Source organism: Gossypium raimondii, chromosome 11 (assembly GCF_025698545.1).
Source record: "Gossypium raimondii isolate GPD5lz chromosome 11, ASM2569854v1, whole genome shotgun sequence".
Classification (NCBI taxonomy): domain Eukaryota; kingdom Viridiplantae; phylum Streptophyta; class Magnoliopsida; order Malvales; family Malvaceae; genus Gossypium; species Gossypium raimondii.
The window spans coordinates 50,481,746-50,504,267 of record NC_068575.1 but is presented as its reverse complement, the minus strand read 5'-3'; the positions used below and the strand labels follow the sequence as shown (position 1 = coordinate 50,504,267).

Below are 22,522 nucleotides of genomic sequence, written 5' to 3'. Positions count from 1 at the left end.
GAATGGTTGATTACATGTAATGGTATACATAGCTCTGTTGTGAAAATGGTATCCTATAAGACATATTGGATATTAGAATGTTTTATGTTTTGGAAGTGTTTTGACATGGAATTGGCAGATTGTGACGTCTCGATGTTGATCTTCCCTCGTCACAACGTCGATCAACATATTGGGACGTCTTGGCATCAAGTGGTCCGATGTCATGATGTGACATACTGTTTGGCGACGTCATGACGTGGAGAAAACTCGTCATGACATCAATCCTGTATTTTTTAAACTTTGCAATTTGGTCATTGTTCGATCCCGGGTCGACTTTAGAGCTCATGTAAGCTTGTATTAAGCTTGGGAAATATTTAAATTTATTTTGAAGGACTTATATTATGATATATAATATTTTCGATTTGCATTGTCTAATAAAGGTCCGTAACTGTTCTATTTTGTACTGTAGTATTTGATAGCTTAGTTATAGCAATCAGGATGGACTCTAGCAAAATTAAAGTTACTAGAGTAAATAATGTAAATTACAAAGGGATAAGATTGTATAGAATTTAAATCCTTTAGGACTCTTAATTGTAAATAGGCTTTAATCTTGATCGTTGATGTAACTCAATTTGTACTGTTGTATTTAGGGGAACTCAACTATAAATAGATGCCTCCATTTCATTTGTAATTATCTTATTGATAGTTAAAAAATATATTTGAGGACATTTACTCAAACACTTTGTGTGATTTTTCAAATATCTTGTTTCTTTTTATTTTGAGTTCGCTTCTGCTATATTTTTCAGTGCCTTAGAAAATTTTCAGGATAATTTTTACTTTTCGAGTGTTAGGCTGATTTAGGTAGATTTGAAGCAAAGAAATCACCTAAGACCACACGGTTGTCAGACTAAAGTTCTAGTCCCGTGACATTAGTCCATACTATACATTAGCACCCAATGGCAGCACAAAAGGAACTAGTAGGAGCCAAGATCCCTTTAAAATGAAAAAAATATAACATTAGCCCCTTTATATTTTATAAAATTATAAATTAGTAAATGAATAATTTGCATTTTGACCCCAAAAGGTAAAATTTTAATTCAATTTAGTAAATATATTTTTAAGTAAAAAAACAAAAAATATTTAGTATTTTTTTAAATTTATATATATTTATTTTAAAGTTCAGTATATCATAGTTTATTTCCATTTTATAATTTTATAAAATTATATGCATATTTATGAATTTGTATATATATTTATTTTCATTTTATAATTTTTAAGGTCTATACATATTTGATAAAAATATATTTTATAAAAGAGTTCAAGTGTTTTTGTAACCTTAAAATAGGGACTAAAAATATAACATTAGAATACTTGAGGTATTAAATTATAAAAGAAATTTAGGTACCAAAACAAAGAAATAAATATACTTTTAAGGGTGAAATTATAAATTAAGCCTAAAAATATAATACATTTGTGACGAGCCGAGCCAAGTCAATCTAGGCTGGCAAAATAAGTAAAAAAAAAAAAAAAGGAGCGAGACGGATAGAACTAGAGTCGCACATTTCCAATCTATCTATTTATCATTTTATTTTATTTTGTTCCCCCTCTTTTCTTTCACACCTCTCCTTCCACCCCCCTGTCTGCATTCAAAGCACACGAAGCAAACACCATTCCCCACCTATTATTTTATTTTACGTTGGTTAAAGTAAACCCTAAACCCTAACCGCCACATTGCTCTCACTTCAATGCCCTCCCCTTTCGTGTAAAATTCATTCCGTAAATGCTAGAGGAAATGTGGTGATTGCTTCGGTGGATACCGCGCTTTTTTTTTTTTGGTTTATTTTAATCAAATGGCGGAATACGTGGCTTCACCGTCATGCATCAAGCTGCATTTGCACCCAAGTTTTCTTAGGCAGAGAGGATTTGTGAATCGGAATTCCAATTTCAGGACGCCGCTAAGGTTAGTCAACTCAATCTGATAATATATTGAGGAGGGGGTTGTTCATGATTTTTCTTGAATAACAATTGGAGTTTCAGATTGTAGTGAGCTTCTTCATCCTTTATTATTATGCGGTTTCTTATTTGATTGTAAGAAGTTTATGAAGTTTCTAAAGATTCACTACGTTTCAGAATTTGGGAAGCGTGTACTTGGTCAAACTGGTAGATATTGTTATGGCGCAATGCTATGTTTTTAACTTCGAATGAGTGTAAAATCACATGCTTAATATTCTCTCTGCTGTTAGACATTGCGATAACCATTGGAATTATAACCTCATTATCGCATTTGTTGCTTTATTTGTAGCAAGTTTTCCTATGGGAGCTGTAAAGTGTTATGGCTTTCAACATGGAGAAAATGGAAGGTTGATAATCCATTTTTCTCAAATCTGAAAGTAAGTCCCTGCTTCATGGAAACTCCCTTGAGGTCTACTAGCGTGGGGTCATTAGTGGATTCTGATAGTATAACAGCCTCTGATTGGGTAACTTTCGGGGATCAATTACTCTTGATGACTGGTATATTTCTCACGTATGTGGCTGGAGTAGTTCCTGTCCAAAAGTCCAGTTCCACATCTCCAAAGAGCATAGCGGACAATGATTCCTTTCCCCAAGGTTCAACCTCTTCTGGGAGGTAAGGGTAAGCGCATCAAATATTTATAATCCTATGAGTGTTGCCCTTACACATGGTTCACCAAACAGTAGTGCCTGTATTTCTTTTTCATTTAATACTTTATTGCAGCTCTTTGGCATGCGTATGCCATGTTTATCTCATTTGTTGAGGACATTTACTTTTTAAATGCAGTGCCAGGACAAACAGTGATCAAAATAATTTGAAGCCTGTCTGGGATGTAGTAAGAGGAAAAATTTTAGATTCTCTAGATGTCATTGAAAGTGAGAATGATTTCAGAAATGTAGTCTTTGATGAGCAGCAACGCGCAAAACGACCCTTGAGTTTGTACGCTTTATCTGAAGGTCCAAAGATAAGATTGCTTTGGGCTTCTCTTCAGCAACTTGAGGAAGAGGCAGGCACTGTCTCTATTGGTTCCTTTGTCTGTAGCTATTTTTCTTATTTCCTTACGCTGACTTTAGTTCATATAAGTTCATTATTTCCAAAGAAACTGCATGTTTTAGTTAAATATTGTGAAATCATTCTTGCTTTGCATCATATATATACAGAAAGAAAAGGTCTTTTAGATGTCAATGTATAAGACAAAATTCTTTGTTTGCCAAAAACTTATGGCACGTCTTGTTTTTTGAGTTCTAATTTAGGACTAACAAATCTATGACCTTGAGGGAAAAAAAAAGCTCTTATATTTAGATATCTGATAAGGTGATAATGAGTGAGTTATTGAGTTGTTTGTTGCATCCACAGACCTTGAAATAGATTCGTGTTTGCACGAGAAAACTTACTGTTGCTCTGAAAAGTTGAGTTTCTAAATCCAAAGATGCCAACTTGTGCTAATAAGGGATCATCTTATGATCATTTTCTGGGTTCACAATAAGGAAACACTATAGTATGGACCTTTTAATAAAGTTATGTTTTTGGTCTTATTAAATAGAAATGTCTCAGGCCTTTTCTAGTAAAATTCCTAATGCATGCATGGTTGGTTGAATTTCAATTTTCTTGTGTATTAAGTTTGTATTTGCTTCAAGGTCCCAAATTGTGTTTTTTCAGGTAAAAAACAATGTTGTTACTTCTGATACCGGCAATATAGATGATTGGTTGATAGCCTTTTCTAGAATTATTCAAAATTCCTGTAAGCCAGCATGCTTTGCTTGGCTGAAAAAGGAACTTGGACTTCAAAGCAATAATATGGTACTTCAAAAATCTCATTGTAACTGTATGGTTTGTTTTGCTGCTAGCTTGTTAGAATGAGACATCCTTTTCTTTCCCTTTCCTGACAGGAACTTGTTTCTTTGATAACTGAGAAGTTAAATGGAGACAACACAGTTTTACAAAATATTACAAAGTCTGGGAAGAAAAACCTGTATGCAGAATTGTTGTATTTTCTTAGATTTGGTTCTCTAAGGTAAATAAACTGTCACTTTCTCTGTTTCATGTGTGTGCTTATTACAGTATGTTCGAAGATTATTGTTAATGTGTTTTATATCTTTAAAGATTACAAGAACTTTGTATGATATGAATTTCTAATAGTTGCTTTTAGTGCACTGCATAAAACTTCTAAGTTACTAATCTTATCACTTGTTGCATTCGTTATCTTGTTACATGTTTCTTTCTCTTTGGAAACAACTTTTAGTAATTTTTTATGCGTCAATTTTCCTAATATGTAAATTGAGAGTAATGACAAGTTCTGAATGTACTAACATATGTATGTACACAAGGTGGTTCAGAATAAAGGAGGCTGGATTGTTTCTAAGATGTGGGATTTAGATGGCTAGAATTGCCCTTTATATCATGTATTAAGAGAAACTTTTGGAACACAAATGTTTGAACTTTCCAAAGTTTTGGATCCCTAAACTATTGGACTTTGTAAAGTAGAAGATGTTTAATCGACTTGGAAAACTACGCATATGTTTAGTCCCCCAATATCCAGTTTCTCCTACCTTATCTTTCTTTCCAAAAGCTTGATTACTCCTGTTTCATCCCTTTACTTTTTCGGAAGTTTAAAATCTTAATAGATATGATTCTAACAAGTAGGCTATATTCCCTTGACCAATCCATTGGTTGACTATGGTACGGACCCTAATCATATGGCTGTTAACGTGACCTTACTTGGTTTACATACTATAGTTGTTTCCAGATAAGGAACTGAATGGAGGTAACTTATGGTTGTCCAAAGTAGGATTATTAAAGAACCTATAATTGTGTCTGGTATCATCATCACTTGGCAATTAGCAGAATAATAATGCCAGCAACAAAATGATATCTATCTCTGATGGTTGCTGAATTCATAAATGTTTGCTGCTAAATGTTATATATTGTCGGAGGATAACTTGCTCTTGGCTACAATATATTTAGGCTTTGACATCTGCTTTTTCTTTTAATTTAATTTGATTCTATTGTCAAAACATATTTAATATTTGTTGGGAAACTTATTTGTTCATTTATCTATTTTGTAGGAAAGGTTGTTGTTACGACCAAAGCTTGTTTACTTTATATGGGGATTCCATATTGGAAGATCTGGTGATAACTATAGCAGATGGGATAGCAAGCACTTATTTGGACCTTATTTCTGTTGATGGCAATTTGTCTGATGAAGTGAATGATCTGGGTTTAGCCATCTGTAATTTATCTACTCGTGCACTCCAAAGGTTGCGTAATGAGGTATGGCTGTTTCCCTTTTTGAGTTAGTGGTAGCACATTTTTGTCTTTAACTCATTATGTTCGTTAGCATATTACTTCTGCTTTTCTGGAAGTAAAAGAATGAGGTTCTCATTGTGAGGTTTGATGGATCGACTGATTGAGCATGTTGACATAGTGCAGGCCTATGATATTGCTTATGGCAGAAATCATCAAGGCTTTTTATCTTTTATCCGGCCTTACCTCTTTTGCATGTATTTCAAGCTCCTCATGGATACATACTATAAAATTGATTCACGTTATGTCTCTGAATATGTATATCCAGATGCAACTATAAAGCTAACATGACATATTTCTAAAGTTGGAACACTTCAATGGTGTCTATTTTCTGTTCTCATTTTAGATCAGTGATGTAGTGAGGAGGGAATTGTTTGTCATATTTGAAAGACTAAGGCTTCTTTTAGTTTCAGGAAAAAAAAGGCCGTTTTCATTTTATGAGAAAATGGAGAACAATAAAAAAAATGTGTTTAGTTGAAAATTTTTAAAAGGATTTTTGAAAAATGAAAATATGTGGAACTTCAATATGTTTTCACTGGAAATGCTTTGAAAAATTGAAAAAAGTTGAAAATAAAGGGAGCTTTTAACTTCAAATTTAATTAATGAATTGACCTTGGTTCAAGTCCATAAAAACACAATTCTATTCTTTTTCGATGATTTTAAATATCAACCCTGGTTCAAGTTTGTTTAAATGTAGGATTTTTAAAATTTTATTCTCATATATATATTTTGAATGGTTTATTCTCATATTTTTATTATAAGAAGATAGGTATCAAATGTGTTTTCATATTTTCATTATTCAAAAGAATTATTTCTATTTAGCAAATGTGTTTTTCAATTTAAGAAATAGAAAATGAAAATAGAAAATAAAAACAGAAACTATTTTCAGAAATTAAATGGAGCCTAGGAATTTAAAGCTTTCATGTCATATCAGTGCATGTCATAAATGTGTATTGTTCTTCAGTGAAATAATACAGCGATGTTTGGTTAATGGGATAATAAGGATATATGCAATATGTGAAGATTTTAATTTGTTAATCTTAACGCACTACAGATTTTTGCACTGAATATCAAGACTTCTGGTTATATTTCATCAAGGTTTTAAAGCATATGCTTGTTAACAGGTGGCTTTAAACCAGTGGTTGTATCAAAATCTGGAGGCTATTGTGTCAATGTATGAGGATCGCTTTGACCTCTACACACTTAAGAGCCAACTCATTGAGGAAAAAAGTAGTGATTATGCTGAAACTTCTAGTTGGTGGAAGAAGCTTATGCTAAGAGAAAACGAAAGTGTGCTTACTTCATTGCAATATGTTGTGATAAGCCATTTCTCTATGTCTGTAAAACGCACCAAGGAATTAAGAGCCTTGGTAGGGTGGTATGTTTTCCATAACTTTTTGGCCATAAATATTTTTCTTTGCTTGATTCCATTGTTATTAACTGAACTTTAGTGGATTTAGATTATCTTGGAATAACTCTGAAATTGGTTAGATATGAAGCAACACTATGGCTCTTATGTTATTGTCATTTTTAATTTCTGTGGCTTGGATATGCCCCACTTATATAATTTTGTCCTGAATCACTTAAAATTAGCTCTACTGCACTGGATTTGTGCTTGAATGCCTTTTATTATCTCAGATAGTGTGGGCAATTATAAAAACTGTGAAACCAAACATCTGGTGGACTGGATTCATGGTGTGGATAAAAAAAATTCTGAAGTGGTGATTTCTTCTTCATTATTAATTCCTAGCCTTTCCAATGACAAGGACAACTGCAATAGGATGGCATGAAATAACGGTTGTTTTTAGATGGTGGCAAAGGCTGTTACCTTGATGAAAGCATACTGTTGTAGATACATGAATGCAAAAATATGTCTTGTTAGCTGTGGTGTCAGTGCTTGTCAGCATTTCCATATATGGATTTTGTTTTAATGCCTCAGCTCAAAAAATGTTCCTCAATTTGGTCTGTTCTATCTATGATAAGTGAACATTGAAAACCTTGTGACCTCACTGTAAATGTGTAACTTGGCAAATCAGTGAATTGCCATGCCTAAAGTTTATTATTCTACTTTTACCGAATCTTCATAGAACAGTAGTTCCTTCTAAAGTTAAGGTGTGATTTTTAGGGAGAGAAGATGCATGGTCAAATGAGTAAAAGGTTCTTCCACTCTTTTTTACATGTAAATATAACGGTAATGATTGGTTAAATATACACAAGGATTAAGAAAATCTATATTTCTTCATTTAGATCAAACTGAATACCATGAATTTGTGTTTTATGATCTTGCTGCAGGTTTCAGATATTTTCTGATTCTTAATGTTTGTGAACTTGGATATAGTTTTTAATATGATATTCTCTTTGTTACAGGAGGTACTATTTCAGCTTGTTCCTCGAGTTCTCTGACATTAGCTTGCCTATGGTTAGAGTTGTCATCGACAAAGTTAGCAATGCAATCTCATTTTTTCTAGTTTGCTTGATTGGGAGGTCATTAGGACTCATATATACGGGAATTAGGCAGTCCCTTAGATGGAAGTGAGATGTAAACGGTACATTACTTTTGCTGTTTATTACAATTTTCTATTATATTGATTTTTGCTTGTTGTAGCAGTCCAGAGGAATATGGTCTGTGCATTGTTACTCTGGAAAGTTTTTTTTTTTTTTTTTGCCTTGGTGCAGCCTGATGCTTCTCTAAATCTTTTCGTCAATAAATTTTGAGAAGCTGTTTTAGTTCTATGTTAAGAACACTTTTTATTGATTTTTAATGTGTGATTTTAACGAGATGGTTTCATTTCCATTTATTGTGGAATTTGTGCTTTTGGTTTGTGGATAGAACCCACCCTAGCTTTAGAACCATATCTGTTCATCAAATTGCTTTTTGCGTGTGCTCATATGTGAAGTGAGTTGTGTTTGTATTTGAGTTTCAGTCTTTTTCGATGCACACATGCACCTTGGGCAGTCTTACTGAAGTCAAAATTCGGAATAGATGGTATGCCTCAATAAGTTGAGAGAATTTTCAAGATTTGGTTGAGGTTCCACTTAGTAACTGGCGCTATTGAGCCAGTTGTGCCCACCCTTAGGCTCCAACTATAGGTGTTTAGTTAAGCTAGGTAAAGTTCCTCAACTGCTTTTGCAGTAAATGCTAATTGATTTAATTAAAGATACAGGTTAAGAATTATATAATTTAATCTATTTAATTACATCATTGTTTCATGCTTGATAGACTCCGATTTTGCATGTCTGTTGAATTTTTAATGTTCCTGAAGGAAATGGTGGGAGCACAGGCATGTGGAAGTGACTGGCACAGAGACTAATACTTTTGAAAAGATGGGCAAAAGTAAAAATGTACATTTCAGAAGATAATTTCTCTCTTTTGCCCTACCATCACTTCTCATTATACATTAGTGAATTCATGGTGTCCAGTTCACAATCTGAAACTCTGAATTAAGCTTTCCCTGGTAAGGAGATCTGTTACTGAGAAAAACTAGGGTTAATGAGATTAGGGCCTAGAGCTGTACTTGCTCAATCAAGATGAACACATATTTGTTCTAGGTTTTTACTGGTTGGAGAGGCTTTTTTTTTACCCTTACTATTGTATAATCTTACTTATATCCATGCAACCTTTTTGTGAACTAGCATTGAACAACCATGAAATATTATGAAATTAGTGAGGAATGCTGTCTGAGACCGAGATTGGTTGCATCAAAGATAAAGCATTTGTGGATTTAATTTTTATCAATTATCAGGGAAGGTCATGAATATCACTTGGCATCAAGCATGCATCAAAGATAAAGCATTTGTCCCCTGCTTCTGGTACGAATGCTCTTTATCTTCTCAATAGTGTAACCCTTTATCAATCATTTCTTCCTAACATTACATTCCTAAACCAATGATTTACACTTTTAAGATATCTAATATTGTTTCAGATTTGAATATCATACTCATAGTTATTTCTTTTATTTCCAACCTACAAACATATATTCCCTTTGTGGTGTATTTTATACCCAATGAATAATTATGTTCATCTCAAGATTTAAATATAGAAACTTTTAGATTTAACTTTTTTAACAATAAATTTATTATGTCGAATGAACCACTGGTGGAGTAAGTCTTCAGGAATATTTTAATTAGTTGATAACACTGCTTCCTAGCTGATAATTTTGCCTCATTGTTTGTCAATAATGCTCACTCACATTGACCCCATTATTATGTATCTTTTTCTCTTTCCTTGATTATTAATTTGGTCAATAATTGCCACTAAAAATTTCTGTAGACGTCCATGATTTAATATTTGAATGACCTTGATATGTTGCTGAAACTCTATCTTTTAGTTTCATGATAAATAACTCACTCACATTGATACTTAAAGATACGAAAGACAATAATAATAAAAAATAAAGGCAGAGTGAGATATGGAGGTTGAGAGCTGAGCTCAATTTGTTGACATTAATGATCAGAACAGTATGTTCTTGGATTTGTTTCTAAATTCCATACTGCTTACCTTTAAGATGTTGAAATCATTCCTGATTTATTGTCACTCAGCAAAAAGGAGCAACTAAATATAAGGTTTTAAAATTTTCAAGGTCCACAGACAACATTGACTTTTGGCATCATTCTTGCCTGCATGGCAATGGCATCCCATGCAGTCCCTTGATTTATGGTTGTTTCGTTTCATCAATGTTTTGTTTGATTATTTTCATCTTAATTTCCTACATTTACTCACTTACTCTTTGATTTAATCAATCTTGCAAATTTATGATCAACATGACATCTGAATATCCTTCCATGCTTATGTAAAATATTCCTTAGCTTTCTATCTATACTTTTAACCAATAGCAAATACGATCTGTTTTTATTTTTTCATGTAGGGTTCATTAAAGTAGAAATAAGGGAATAGCCTCAAAGGGTATTAAATCTCACATCAATTGTATATTGTAGTTGGCTCAAAACAAGTAAACATTGCCCCTTTCCGTTCTCTCCTCTTAATTCCATTAAGAAAACATTAAAAACAAAAATTAAAGTATTAAACAAAGAATATTTGGATTCAAACATTCACCCTTTGTTTTGCTTTCCACCTGACTGGTGTAGCCCCTTTTCACTTTTCTTTTTGTTGTTTCAGATCAGCACTACTTTGAACGCCTTTGCCATCACTCTCTTTTAAGACTACAGGAGAATATACTTGAGATGAGCAAACCCCGAAAAAGTATGGTATGGATACAAAACGGATGTGTAGTTTTATTATTTTGTTTATTAAGTTTATTTTTGATCGAGTTGATAAAAAAAATACAAAACATAACTATAACAATTAAAAATGTTTCCATAAAAATAATTAAAAATATATTTATAATTTATTACTAATGTGTCTTGATGTGAACATCGAGAGTGTGTGATCATGTCTGAAATTTAAAAGAAAAAGTAAAAATTATATTATTATTAACGAAAAAGAAAAAGTAAACCCCAGATTTTTGCAGAAGAAAGCAAGCAAGGAATGAAGATAATTATCATATATTTTACCCTGCTTAGGGTTCATCAAGTCAAAATAAGATTTATTGGGAAACTGAAAAGTCTCCCCCTCCATTCCTTTGTTATTTGTGAGCCACTTTCCATATATCTTACATGATTCATTAATTTATTCGATTTGCAGGGCAGGACCAAATTAATTACCAACTGTTGCATTTCTAATAGTATATATGTTTTTAACCCAATTTCCTCTTTTTATTGTTTTGATGAAAGGATAATTAAATTTCCGACACCTGACTATTTGATATGTTTACCAATATTTTATCTCATCAACATATTAAACTTTTTTATCCAAGCTTTAATGAGGGAATTTTCAATTATTTTCCCACAAGTCTCCCACTTTCATCAAAGAGTTAGGATCCAAGTTGGACTGAGGACTCAAATCATTATTAAGAAAGTATGTTATATTAATGCTATTTATTTTCATAATTATATTTTAATAAAATAATAAATTGTAAAATTTGATATAAATTTAAAATTTTAACTACTTATTTTATATAAAAACTGTCAATCATTTAATACATATTAATATATAAAAATATTTTAGATAATAATAAATATCATTATATTAATAAATTTAACGGTTGGATTACTTACAATAATGTAAACAAAAATTTCTCCATAATTTTTATTATTTTATTAATTTAATCACTCTTTCCAATATTATTGTGAAATCTAAAATTTTCTCTCATAGTCCTTATATTATCATTACTAAATTTGATAAACTAAACAAAATTCATCACCCATATTCCAACATCTCTCATATAAATTCCTCCTTTCTTTAACTTGGGTTCTTCTAATAAATTTGTATAGAATTTCAAAACTTACTTTCCATTCACCATTGGTGAAGCTTCTTTTCTTTCTCTTTCTCTTTTCCATTTGCTTTGCTTTCTCAGATTTTTCACTGATTTGGGTTCCTTTCTCTTTTCTCTCCCCCCATTCTCCTTCAAGTGCTAGCTTAGCTGGTTCATGGATATTGAACCCTTGTGTACTCTTATGGGGAGGGTTGCTCATTTCCTTTGTTTAATATTTTATATGGCAGCAGCAATTAAACCTCCATCATCAACACACTCAAAAACCAATGCAAAATCCCAGTTTTTCATCATCTTCCTCACCCTTTTCTTCATTTCCCTTCTTATCTTTAACCCTAATTCAAACCCCATAAACTCATCACCCACATCTTCCACCATGGAAATCAACCAATCCCCAAACCCTCACACTTCTTCTTCATCATCATCACGTAGACAGATTGGAGGCGAAGCTCACGAAGTTCCCAGCGGTCCAAACCCTATTTCCAATAGGTAATAAATTATTGGTTGGTTGAAGATATGATAGGCGGCGAGACCTACGTCAAGAGAGTTAATGTTAATTTGTTTTGAATATCTTTATGAGTTCCGCCATTGATATATTGCTTGTCTTTTGTGAGAGGAATTTGTTACCTTTGCCGTCATCCTTATGATCATGGACATTATTTTGGTTATTTATTTTTCCTTTTTTTTTTTTTAAGATATGTATATTAAGATTTAAGAGAGATACTATACATTTTTTCTGCATGTATGACGTATGGTATTTATTTCATGATCTATATAGATGATGATGATGATGATGATTGGTTTACTTATTTACTTTGATTTCTTGTATGGTTTTATTAAATGATAATGTTACTCATTTTTATTAAGGGTAAACTGCTAAAATAGTCATTTTTGTTTCCCTCACGTTACATTTTAGTCACTTGCGTTATCGTGTTGTATCATTTTAGTCACTGAGTGTTAATTGTCGTTAACAACGTAATAGTAAGCTGACGTAGCATGTTAAATCATCATTTCAGATAAAAAATTTAGATTAAATTATACAATTGGTCCCTATATTTTTGAACATAAGTGACTAAAATATAATCGAGAGAAAGAAAAGTGACTATTTTGATAGTTTACCCTTTTATTAATTAAATTAAATTCATGTTTTTCCTATGATTATTACTTGGTGGATATGGATCTCCTTTTATAGTATTTTTCTATTGATCTATAAGCTTAAGTGAAGTGAGACTCCTTGGTGTGTTTCTTTCTTTGGCTTAAAAACCATCACATACCCTAAAAGATTAAATTTTATTGATAATAAAATAGATATGAAACAGACTTGATTTTATAAAAGAAAATCTAAACTCTAACTTGATCTATTTAATTACTACAATTAATTTAAATATTTAAATTATATAAAGGTGCTTTCGAAAACAATTATATAAAGGTTAAAATATGTTGTTATTCGACAACATTTGAGATTTAATTATTATATTAAAAAAGAGTTAAAAGTTAAGTCCTCTTACTTTTTTTATTTAAAAATCTCAATTAAGTCATTACAATCATAAATATTCTTTTATCAAAATTTATTAATTTAGAATTTTGATTAGGCTACCCTCGTATGGTATAATGTATAACACTGTTAAATTGACACATTTTGAGAAGACTACCTACAACCATAATAATTGAATTAAAATTTTTAAATTAAAAAAATAGGGGATTGAATTTTTAACTTTTACCATACAAAAGTACAAGTATTAACAGCAGATTTTAACCTTATACAATGATGAGTGTGACAGTGCACAGGTTTCCCTTTGCTTCCATTCCTGTTTATTGGGGGAAATTGCTTGGGCAAAAAATGGCAACAGTGTCAAATCAGACATATTTACAAACAAATCAGTGTCATAGTGTCATTGAAACATTGCTTTTGTCTTGTCCTACACATAACTCGAGAAAGTTGAGATGCTTAAAAGTCTTGAATTATTTCCTCATCATTTTTCTCCCTTCTTGAACTACCCAATCATATGCTTTTTTATTCACTTAACTTTTATCAAATATTAACTTCATAAAAAAATAATAATTACAAGGACAAATATCCCCTAAAATCCAACAATTCAATCTCTAACAAATCAAAATCTTAAAACATTAATAAAATTTATAATCTTTTAAAAGAGAAAACGAGTCTCCATTACTCGAATTAATTACTTCGATAAGTGAGAGCAAAAAGAAATCTAAGCACATGTTTATGATACTTTCAATCGAAATGCTTTAAAAGTCATCAAATCTTAACCATTGTGACAGTAAAAATATTTTTGACTTGAATAAATAAATATAATGAAAAGCCAAATGAAAATGAGTTTTGACAACAACTTGATCAAACTGAATTACCGAAAATTAGAGAAATCTAATCACCACAAAACTTAAGCCATGCAATGTTGTCACATGTGTTTTCTAGGTTAGAGGTACTCCCCCTTGTTAACAATCAATTAGAATAACATATAATTACTTCTGGCTTGTTAAGAGCTCAAAACAAAGAAAGGCCGAAAAGATATAGTTTAATGGGTTTACGGTGCAAGGCCTAATGTAAATTGGCCCGACCCGTTTACATTTTCCACAGTTCCACTGAACCCCGGATGGCAAACGGATAGCTAAAACCCTACCCGGAGTCTGAAAACCCTCATCCGGTCTTCATTCTATTTCTTAACTCCAGATTTCCAGTTTAGAATTGCAGGAAAAAAAGACAAAAAGAAAAAAATAAAGGGGAAAGTTTTCAACTCGTTAAATTCCGAAATCCCATTTTACTATCCTGCAAAATTTTCTTAGAAAATGTCTTTGAGACACCGTCATCTCAGGAAATTCTCAAGCTTTTTGCCCCATTTATCCTCAGGTCTTATATATGTAGTTTAGTACCCTTTCCTGGATTCTTTTTTTTATTAAATTAATTATATTTTGGTTAAATTTATGTTTGTTGTCAAATTAGGCTATCATTATCAGCCGTCTAGACGATTACTCAACTCAGTAGCTTCCTCATCGAGTCATTTGCTTCAGCAATGCAATGGAATTGACACTAGATCTTCCGAGAGGTTTTCAGGTAATCCTTTTTTTTTTTTTAAATATTTTAAAATGACCAGATTATGACTTATGATCTTAATGTAACATTAGTTTCAAGATTTGGGTAACTCTGACTATCCTAATTTACCAAAGACAGTCTCTTTCAGGCATTCAACAACTTCACAACTATCTCAAGTTTCTCTTTCTGAAACCCAATTATTGTCTTTCCTTAAATCTGCTCTTGATCAGCTTCAAGGTATTCAAACCTACTACTTTGTTTTTGTTTCTTCGAATTGATGTTAACTTACTGATACGTCTTCGATTTAGGTCCAAACCATTGCTGGTTGAATAAAGTTGATGAAAACAAAGAATTTTTGAAGAAGGACGGGACTTTTATAGTTGTTGCTGGAAGATTCTTTCAGAATTCAGAGAAAGTAGGATGCAATCCAGCTGTTATATTCGAAAAAGTGAAGTTGCTTCAGCAGAGGTAGGGAGAGAGAGAGTGGATAATTTTTTTCTCTAAGCTTCTCGAATATTAATTTTTTTTCTTCATGTGAGAAAAAAAGTTCATGCTTTGCTGTTGTAGGTTCCCTTCGATACAGGTTATTGGTTTCCAGGATTGCATTTCAGTTTGCTCTGCTGATGATCGAAGTCAACTTATTCAGTTGATAATGGAAGAATACATTAGTTTTCCTGTTTTGTTTTCAAACAAAAACTTTTCTAAGGTACACTTTTAAAATGGAACTATTTAAGACTATATAGCAGCAAAGCCATACATTCCATGAATAAAATCCTTTCCCATAATCTTGTAAGAGTTGAATTTTACTTGAAAACATATTCTCACAATTAAGTCATTGCCATAAAATACGGTTCCCTCAGTTGCTCAGAAGGAATCAGTGAGATCTTCTTCTTCTTCTTCTTCTTCTTCTTCTCTTTTCTGCTGACATTCAACATACGTCAATCTTAGCTTATAAGATGCTATTTTCTGCGAACTCCTCCTTATATGTATTTATACATTATAACAAGTGATAAATTTATTAGAAAGCATTTGAAATAGAGAAAAAAAAAGGAAAGGTGTCAAAGTAGAGTAGAGCACTTTTCCGATCTTCCATTGACAACTCAGTGTAACTTCAGACTACAACATAATCAAGCATGGATCTTTTGCCATGAATTACTCTCAAACTATTTCATGAATTTTTAAAGCTGTAGTACCATTTATCAGCATACTATTTTGTGTTGCCTTTATGATTTTAAACATGGTTTAGAAATTACAATTTGTCTACCATGGTTGACTAATTTCTTTTCTTCACAACTTTCTGTTCTGTTCTATTTCTCGACATTATATGTTCATCAAGGAGATTGATTAAAATTTCTTTTTCTCTCTACGTATTTAGTTGACAGAGGAGGCATGCTTCATTTTGTCTAAAGATTTTAAGAACTCTCTAGTTTTCCATGAGAAGGACCTGGATATAGCAATGCTTAACAAAGGTATGTTTATTATTCAGATGAAACAGCAAATCTATTCACTTTGATGTAGACGTTTTTACACTAAGGATCTTTCATCAGGATTGAAGTTATTGCTTCTGTTTCTATTACATTTTAGAACAACCAAAACATTTCTTCTTATACAAATTTTACACCATTTAAACTACAAACTTCTTAGTATAATTAGCGAGCTTCGAGCTTCTTAATTTGCACATTGACGCAATCATTTGAGCTTATTTTGCACATTTGAAAAGCAAGCATTTGAGGGATAACTTTTGAATTTGGGCTTGTTAATGTGAGCTTTGAGCTTCTTGATTTGCACATTGAAGCAATCTTTTGAGGGATAACTGATAAAAGTTGGCTATCTATTGGAGTTAGGATGGTTGCCTTCCCTTTCAACGCTTTATCCTGAGTACTGCTCGACTGATATTATCAGTTGTATTTTGTTGTTTATCAATTATTTTATTTACTTGTTAATGTTTTTCACTTGAAAAAAATGTTGAAGCCTTTTCTTTTAAGTATTTGATCTGGATTAGTTGCTTCAATAATTATGACCAACAGAATATGTATATGATTACATTGTAGATAACTTATAAAGCATGAAAATGAGATGGTGGACCTATAAATGCATTGTCCTAAATTGTTCTCTATCCCCCCTTATTTTCTTCTTCTCTCCTCCTATATGACTGTTTGTATGCCCTAAGCTCCTACATCTTGACATGCTCTTCCTTCCAATGTGGTTGTTACCATGTCGGAACATTTCTTCTTTCATGGCTTGTACAACCGTCCCCCTCTCTTTGAGTTTTATGTCTTCTCAAAGTGATTATCAACTAGATATTTATGCACTTGCATGTGCACATGTTGGTACTCAATTTCCATGCATGTATGTACACTTACATCTACCTTTCTTATCTTTGATTCTGCTTCCTTTGCAGCCATTGAAGAGTTAAGTGTACAATACCATGTCAATAATATTGCACTTCATAAAAGTTCGTGGTCAAAAGAAGCTGAGATCATTAAGGAACCCCATTTTTGCACTGTCCTGCAGAATTTACTTCTTTACTTCCCTGGTATAGGTCTTTTATGGCACTATTTCTTGCGGTTTTCCATATGGTATTTCAGCTTTTCAGCAAATTTTGTAAGGGGGCCAAATGAATTTGAATAAATAATGAGATAAAGCTCTGCTCAATTCAAGAACTTTGGTTTATCTAAAACTGAATGATTAATTGAGTACCGATCTAGTTAATATCATTTTCAAGAATAGTAATGGCTTGTCCCTTTAGTTTAGAGTGATGGGATGAAATGAAAAATGCAGTATTCTCAAAGCTTTTGTTCTTTTACAGCATGCATCTCAACTGATGAAAGTGGCAAGCGCTTGTTCCTTTCTGACAGCAATCATCATCGGATAATTATATTTGATGGTGATGGGAAGATTTTAGACTGTGTAAGCACTTAAACTTATAAGTTGCAGTCACTGTTTTAAGTTCCTATCTTTGGCTGGTGATTATTCTCAACTATGTAATATTTGAGAGATAAATTTAGTATATCTGCAACAAGTAGAAATAGAATGCCGGACAATTGGGTAGAGGGGGGGGAATTCAAACAGATTCTTTTATCCGTTTTGGCTACTTAACATCAATGAACTGAAATAGGTCAGGACAACATCTTTTTGGCAGTTGATTATTCTTGGACCTAGTATACCTGTTGAATAGTCTCCAAAAGACAAAACATAAGTTTTTTGCTTAATGAACTAGTAATAACTTCTGGCTGGTGATGTGAAATTTAGGTTCAAAGATTTCTCATATACTTGTTATCCTTTATTCAATAATTTTCTCCTTTTATATAAGCTGAAATAAAAGACAAACAGTTTAGATTCAAACTTAAATTTTTTATATGTCAGATTGGTTCTTGCCCAGGTTTTGAGGATGGTGAATTCGAGTCAGCAAAGCTGCTTCGCCCAGCTGCTTCCTTTTATCATGAAACTGAAGATTGCCTTTATATTGTAGATTCGGAGGTATGGTCTTAGGATCTTAACATGATTTTGCATTGCATCTTATATTTGAGGCACTAAGGTCTTGGGGTTTAAAAATCTCTATGCTATAAGAGGGGTTATGATTATGGAAAGAAACGAAGTTTCAATTTAATGCTTGTCACTCTCTTGATATGTAGTGTGCATTTTAGGCTCTAACCATTAGGTATCCTTTGTTACGTGCTTATTTCTAGATAAACATAGATTGAAAATAAGATATGAATTCTTTGCAGTTCTATCCTATAGTCACTCGGAACTTTGTTACTTACCTTCTTTGTGCTGGTTGGATTTCTTGTTATATAATCTTTTGGCAATTTGTCTAGTAGCATGTCATATGCCGGTGGTATTTTAAGTAGGTTTTAATTGATATTTTTGGTTTCGTCCTTTCTGTTAAGAATCATGCCATCAGGAGAGCTGATTTGGAAAGGAGGGTTTTGGAAACAGTTTATCCGACATCTAGCATCCACAAGAAAAGTACTGGTTTGTGGACCTGGATAAGGAGTAAGCTGGGTTTTACCAGCGATGATGATGTGAAATTTGAAGAGCATGATTCCCCTTCACTAATGTGTCCTTGGCATCTGATAAAGACTGAGGATAATTTTTTAATTATCAGTCGAAGGTAAATCTTCTTATTCTACTTTTTTTTTTTTTGAAGTATATTCTTATTCTATTTCTCTTATCAACACTCTGGGTATTCTTTCCCTAGAATTCTTATCATACTCCTTAAAGCTCCATGGTTGTCAAGCAAATTCTTCTTGGCTTTTACTTTTGATTTGTTTATTGATTTTTATAGTTTCATTAGTTGCTTATGTGCTGTTATAACTTCAAGGTAACAAAAATAATCTTTCTTCTGGTGCCAAGCTAGCAATATGACTTGCTAACAGTACTCCACCACCAATCCTTGTTATTATTTATATTGTAAATGTCTTCAATCAGTAGGCTGCATAACTGATGCCTATAATTCTACTTAACAGTGATATCCTTTTGCAGCTTTGAAACATTATGGGTTATGGATTTTGAATTGGGAGAGGTTAAAGAAGTTGTCAAAGGTTTAAAGTTACTTTTCTATATGTTTATTATTTGTGTTTTAATCAGTTCAGTCCATCTAATATTTCTTCTCTCATTTCTATGAAGGATTTCCAAATACTTTGGAGTTCTGCAGACACTTCATCTTGGAGAAAGTGTCCCTCTTGAAAAAGATGCCAGATTATCTGTTGCAACAGCAAAGAGATGCCAACTTAGCACGAGAGGGCCTTCCATATGCTGGTCTCATATCATGCGTTACAACATTCGAAAATCACATAATCATGTGTGACACTGGTACTCCATTTTTGCGTCTGCTTTATGTTTTGCCTCTTTAATCAGATGTATTCTGAGGTTTTCAAGTCTTACTCATTTCTTAATGTGTATTTCAAGTGAGTCAGGGAGTTCTTAAACTAAATAGAGAATCTGGAATCAGTTCAAGTTTCCAGTTTTCTAATCTCGGGATGCTTGAACTACCTTATTGGCTGTCCTTCCCTCTGGAAAGCTTTTATGCTGTGTGAGTATTTTTTTCCTTCGTAAAGCTGGACGTGTTCTCCCTGAATTCCTTTGATCTTTTATCCGCTTCCCTCTTTCAATTTTTTCACTTTTTTTTTGTTCTCACATTGATGGATTGGTGCCAAGTTATTAATGTCTTGCATGCCCTGCATAATGACAGTATTCTTCTATTTTCTGTAGTTTAAGTGAGAACTTTATTTCATTCTAACACCTCTGATCTTTTCACTTTTCTTGGCTTATTGATAGTGCCACTGGACTTTCTGTCAGACAAACCGATCATATTCAGCAATTCAGTTTGTTGCCAGGTAGTTTACTGGCTACAGTTAATATCTTGCTCTCTGCATTCCCTTGCACAAATAATGTTTAGTTGCTATTTCTCTTTCGATGACCAGAGTATTTGACTCAGTGGCTGGTGCATGATCCTCAAGCTTTTTGAAAAATGTTTGAATCCACCCCTTCCCTCATATCCATAAGATAAAAATACTAAATGTAATAATAATCAATCTGCCCTCCATAACTTGGTGTTCAGTTATGATGCTGATTATATGGTTTTGTTTTTGGTCGCTGTATATTATTTTCTTTTTGGTTCTTCCTTCCAAGTAAATGCACAAGATGTATTATGTACTATTGTGGCTCACGTTGTCAGCACTGAATTATGAAACTAAGACTTCTTTTTCAGTTCCATGCTTCTCTTGGTTGTTTCTAAGGTGCTTAGATGTATAGCTGCATTTCTTTCTTGTGTCAAATGTCAAGAATTAAATCCATTTTACGTCTGGCTCTAACTGACATAACTTATTATCTCCTCCTATGAACATTAAGGGCTTTGGAGCAACTGATCTCTAGAATATGGACACAAGACTTGTTTATTCATTTTTCTTTGTTAGAATGTTCATTTGGAAGAAATTATGGCCAAACTTGTAGTCTGTATTTCAAGTAAAAAAAATGGGAACCTTTCATTATTTAGCAACCTTATGGTAATGGGTGGACCATGCATGGCATCATCGTAATAACATGTCAAAAGTGAATACTTACAAATGTCAGCATGTATGGTTGATTAACAGGGCTTAAATAATTAGAATTTGAGTCCCCTTGAAATTTAAGACCATGTAACAATTCAACAAACAAGCCAAAAGTATTTTGTTTTATCTGATGCTGTTGCTCGAGCTACCTTTTTAGCATGCAGTAGGGCACCTTAACCAGCTATTCCCCTTTCTTGTCACCAAATGTTTCATGATACAACTGAAAAAGAAAGTGAAGTTAGCTTAAACTATCATGCACTGGAATAGATGCTTGCGTGCCATTGTTTGGTTCTTTTTTCTATGCCTAAAATGGGTTCTCTAACAGGTAGGGTTGACATCCGGTTAAGCATAGACATCCCCACAGACACTGAACTTGTGGAACCTTTGCATGAAAGTTGCATATGGTGCCAAGCAAGGGGCGCTGCTACTCAGTTATCGGTGGTAGAGAATGTCGCAGGATCCTCAGAGAAGGTTTTCACCTTGCATTCATGTAATTTTCCATGTCTAGTTGTGTAATAACTGATAATGAGCTTAATTCAGTTATTGGGTTTATGCAGGTTGGTGTTGCTCAACAATGGTATGATGAACTCGACAACCTTGCCTTTTGGGCACCTGAATCAAAACTGGTAGTCGAGGATGAGAATGCTACTATGGACACAAATCCTGAAGATGAGAGGATGCATATTGATTGTGTTGTTAATACAAGCCCCGGAACAAGCGAGGTATATTTACTCTCTCCGCCTCTTCTAGTGATTGATGCAAAGCTTATACGGTCTTTTATGTTGTTCAGCCAAGATACGACAAGACTGATTTTGTTCTTTTCCTATCGCCACACAGGTTATAATTTATGCAGCACTATATCTAAAACTTAGAAGAAATCATGCTTTACAAGATGACAACGATCAAGAGAAATTTGCAGCAAGGATAGCAAATATTTTGAACCCTAAGGAAAATGAAAGGTTTGATGGCAAATCTTGCACCAAGTTCTTGCTAAAATCTAACAGAGATTTGAGAGATCTCTTTTTCATAAAACCTTTGCATGTAAGAATAAAGTTGAATTCTCAAGATCACCCAAAAGCTGATAACTCAAAGGACATTGTCTTAACAGACTCCTCCCTTAATATTGATGTATCCTTGAACTGAAGGCCATGATTGTTGATGCTGCCATATTGTTGTAATTTACCATATAATTTTGGTTTGGAAATTTAAGCAATAATCTCTTCATATTTTTTTGCACCTGTAATTCTTTATCATCTCTCTGGAAAATTCACTGTTTGGTATGAAGAAAAATGGAAGGAAAATTATCTTTCATTGTGTTTTTTTTATGAAGACTGGAAAATACCAATGACTTTCTGGAATAATTAGGGTGATCGGTTCTGCAACATTGTCCTTGTAAGATAGAAGATGGATCAATCAAATTTTTATTTAAGTTTTTAAAAAGAAAATTGGGTTTTTTTTTCATCAAAAGACTTGTTGGATCAATTAACTACAAATTACTCAAAAAAAAAAGCCATGTTAAGCTTACAACCTTCAAAATCATGAATCCCTTGTAAGAACTCTAAAATCAATATAATATAAAAGTAGTATTAAATTGAATGGTGTATAATTGATTTTTCGGTAAAGTGAGAAAATGATGTAAAGATGATAAAAGAAAGTTTGAACGATACTATAACACCCCAACTCGATTCCGTTGCCGGATTAGAGTTACGAGGCATTACAGATCAAAACCCAACTCAATTTTTTTTTTAATTATACTAACTCAACCACGAAATTTCATTCCACATATATATATACA

At 32.8% G+C, this 22,522-nt stretch overlaps 2 protein-coding genes across 8 annotated transcripts; both read left to right on the top strand.

The window, feature by feature from the left end:
* Positions 1-1,567: 1,567 nt before the first annotated feature.
* Positions 1,568-10,648, top strand: LOC105803278 (hypothetical protein). 7 transcript variants are annotated; one of them, XR_008191052.1, is made up of 10 exons: positions 1,570-1,939; positions 2,282-2,605; positions 2,777-3,023; positions 3,650-3,790; positions 3,880-4,004; positions 5,056-5,260; positions 6,418-6,671; positions 7,661-7,839; positions 9,037-9,103; positions 10,410-10,648. XR_008191052.1 is itself a non-coding variant. In XM_052624029.1 (9 exons), the coding sequence occupies exons 1-8, from the start codon at positions 1,830-1,832 to the stop codon at positions 7,827-7,829; spliced, it is 1,575 nt and encodes a 524-aa protein (XP_052479989.1). In that variant the 5' UTR covers positions 1,570-1,829; the 3' UTR covers positions 7,830-7,839; positions 9,037-10,648. The 7 variants fall into 7 exon arrangements, 5 of the variants coding, with proteins under 5 accessions (XP_052479990.1, XP_052479989.1, XP_012490813.1 ...); XR_008191053.1 differs by having other exon boundaries at positions 9,037-10,242; XM_052624029.1 differs by having other exon boundaries at positions 9,037-10,648.
* Positions 10,649-14,295: 3,647 nt separating this feature from the next.
* LOC105803277 (uncharacterized) lies at positions 14,296-21,951 on the top strand. The gene is made up of 17 exons (XM_012635357.2): positions 14,296-14,491; positions 14,585-14,695; positions 14,813-14,911; positions 14,983-15,142; positions 15,242-15,380; positions 16,050-16,143; positions 17,076-17,210; positions 17,484-17,584; positions 18,041-18,154; positions 18,565-18,788; positions 19,160-19,218; positions 19,304-19,489; positions 19,586-19,709; positions 19,955-20,013; positions 21,053-21,198; positions 21,285-21,449; positions 21,565-21,951. The coding sequence occupies exons 1-17, from the start codon at positions 14,431-14,433 to the stop codon at positions 21,868-21,870; spliced, it is 2,283 nt and encodes a 760-aa protein (XP_012490811.1). The 5' UTR covers positions 14,296-14,430; the 3' UTR covers positions 21,871-21,951.
* The last annotated feature ends 571 nt before the right edge of the window (positions 21,952-22,522 follow it).